This window comes from Lucilia cuprina, chromosome 3 (genome assembly GCF_022045245.1).
Source record: "Lucilia cuprina isolate Lc7/37 chromosome 3, ASM2204524v1, whole genome shotgun sequence".
Taxonomy (NCBI): Eukaryota; Metazoa; Arthropoda; class Insecta; order Diptera; family Calliphoridae; genus Lucilia; species Lucilia cuprina.
In genome coordinates, this window is record NC_060951.1 from 4,740,912 (window position 1) to 4,743,290 (window position 2,379).

The following is a 2,379-nucleotide window of genomic DNA, read 5'->3' on the forward strand; positions in this document are numbered from 1 at the left end:
AACAGAACTAGAACAGAACTAGAACAGAACTAGAACAGAACTAGAACAGAACTAGAACAGAACTAGAACAGAACTAGAACAGAACTAGAACAGAACAGAACTACAACACAACTTGGACACAACTAGAACACAACTTGAACACAACTAGAATGCAATTGGAATATAACTGGAACAGAACTAGAACAGAACTAGAACAGAACTAGAATAGAACTAGAACTAGAACAGAACTAGAACAGAACTAGAACAGAACTAGAACAGAACTAGAACAGAACTAGAACAGAACTAGAACAGATCTAGAACAGATCTAGAACAGAACTAGAACAGAACTAGAACAGAACTAGAACAGAACTAGAACAGAACTAGAACAGAACTAGAACAGAACTAGAACAGAACTAAAACAGAACTAAACAGAACTAGAGCAGAACTTGAACAGAACTAGAACACAACTTGAACAGACTACAACACAACATGGAACTAGAACAGAACTAGAACAGAACTAGAACAGAACTAGAACAGAACTAGAACAGAACTAGAACAGAACTAGAACAGAACTAGAACTGAAGTAGAACAGAACTAGAACAAAACTAGAAAAGGACTAGAACAGAACTAGAACAGAACTTGAACAGACCTAAAACAGAACTAGAACAGAACTAGAACAGAACTAGAACAGAACTAGAACAGAACTTGAACAGAACTAGAACACAACTTGAACAGACTACAACACAACTTGAACACAACATGGACACAACTAGAAAACAACTTGAAGACGACTAGAACGCAATTGGAATATAACTGGAACCGAACTAAAGCACAACTAGAACGCAACTAGAATAGAACTAGAACACAACTAGAACAGAACTAGAACACAGCTAGAACACAACGAGAACACAAGTGGAACATAAATTGAACAGAACTAGAACACGACTAGAACAGACCTAGATTATATATAGAACAGAACTAGACAATTATTAGAATTAGAATGGAACAATAACTAAAATCTTTAACAATGTCTTCAATTCTCTTTGCCTTAGGTTCCCCCAAACAAAGTTCCTTCAGGGCTACGGCATGACCGAAGCATCTCCCGTAGTGCTCATGACTTCCGCAGATAATACACGTTATGCTTCTACTGGCTTCCCAACCCCCCACACTGAAGCTAAAATCGTTCCTATAGATAGTCAAGATCACAAGGGCTTAGGACCCAATCAGACTGGTGAACTATGCGTAAGAGGGCCACAAGTAATGAAAGGCTACTTAAATAATGAAGAAGCCACAAATGAAACTTTCTATCCGGGAGGATGGTTACGAACTGGAGATGTGGCCTATTATGATGATGAAGGTTATTTCTATATAACCGATCGTATGAAGGAATTAATTAAGGTCAAAGGATTCCAAGTGCCTCCGGCCGAGTTAGAGGCCATTTTAAGAGATCATCCCAAAATTTTAGAGGCTGCTGTCTTTGGTATACCCCATCCCATCAATGGTGAAGCTCCACGTGCCTTGGTGGTTTTAAGAGAAAATATGCAGGCCACAGAGGAGGAAATCTATAACTTTGTGGCTGAAAAAGTCGCTGTTTATAAGAAATTGGAGGGTGGCATTATTTTCGTAAATGAAGTGCCCAAAAATCCTACCGGTAAAATCTTAAGAAAAGTATTGAAAGAAAAATATTCCAGTTAAAAAAAGACATGAAACTTTTTTTTATTTTTTATTATAAGTTTAGTTTGTACAACAATAAGATTTTTTTAGTTTAAGTGTTACATCAATTAGGGGGGGTCTTAGAGTATTTTTGTTATATGTCTATATATATATTTATAAAATACTTTTTAAAGGGGCCTTAAAAGTTTTGCAGAAAAAATGCATTTATTAGCAATGATTTTTTTTTTTATTTTGTTAAGACATTTTCTAAAAAGCTAAAAGGTTCCTTTTATAGTTTTTTATAATATTATTTACTGTGAAAAATATATATTCAATTTGTTTCTCCTTTTGTGCAGAAATGTATGAATTGTATAATTGTAGATTTTAAGTAATTTTTAAGATTTCTCTATTGAGAGAATAATAATTTTAAAAATATTGTTTATTAACAAAAAAAAAAGAAACCTTTTAAGTTTTTGAGTAAAATTATCGTAATAAAAAATACAATGTTTTTGTTTTTGATAAATAACTGAGTTTTATTCCAATAATCTAGTCTAAAGTATAGTCTAGTCTATAGCTTAGTCTAGTCTATTGCCTAGTCTATATTCTAATCTGTTTTCTAGTTGATAATCTAATCTATAAACTATTCTATAGTCTAGTCTATAGTCTAGTCTATAGTCTAGTCTATAGTCTAGTCTATAGTCTAGTCTATAGTCTAGTCTATAGTCTAGTCTATAGTCTAGTCTATAG

The 2,379-nt window shown here is 33.6% G+C and overlaps 1 protein-coding gene across 1 annotated transcript in view; it reads left to right on the top strand.

Annotated features, from left to right (window-relative positions):
* The window catches only part of LOC124418732 (luciferin 4-monooxygenase-like), a 17,537-nt gene extending 15,427 nt beyond the window's left edge, over positions 1-2,110 (top strand). Inside the window, exon 4 of the mRNA XM_046945950.1 lies at positions 985-2,110. Within this exon, the coding sequence (XP_046801906.1) occupies positions 985-1,674 (690 nt within the window). The 3' untranslated portion in view covers positions 1,675-2,110. The remainder of the gene's footprint in view (positions 1-984) is intronic.
* Positions 2,111-2,379: the final 269 nt, after the last annotated feature.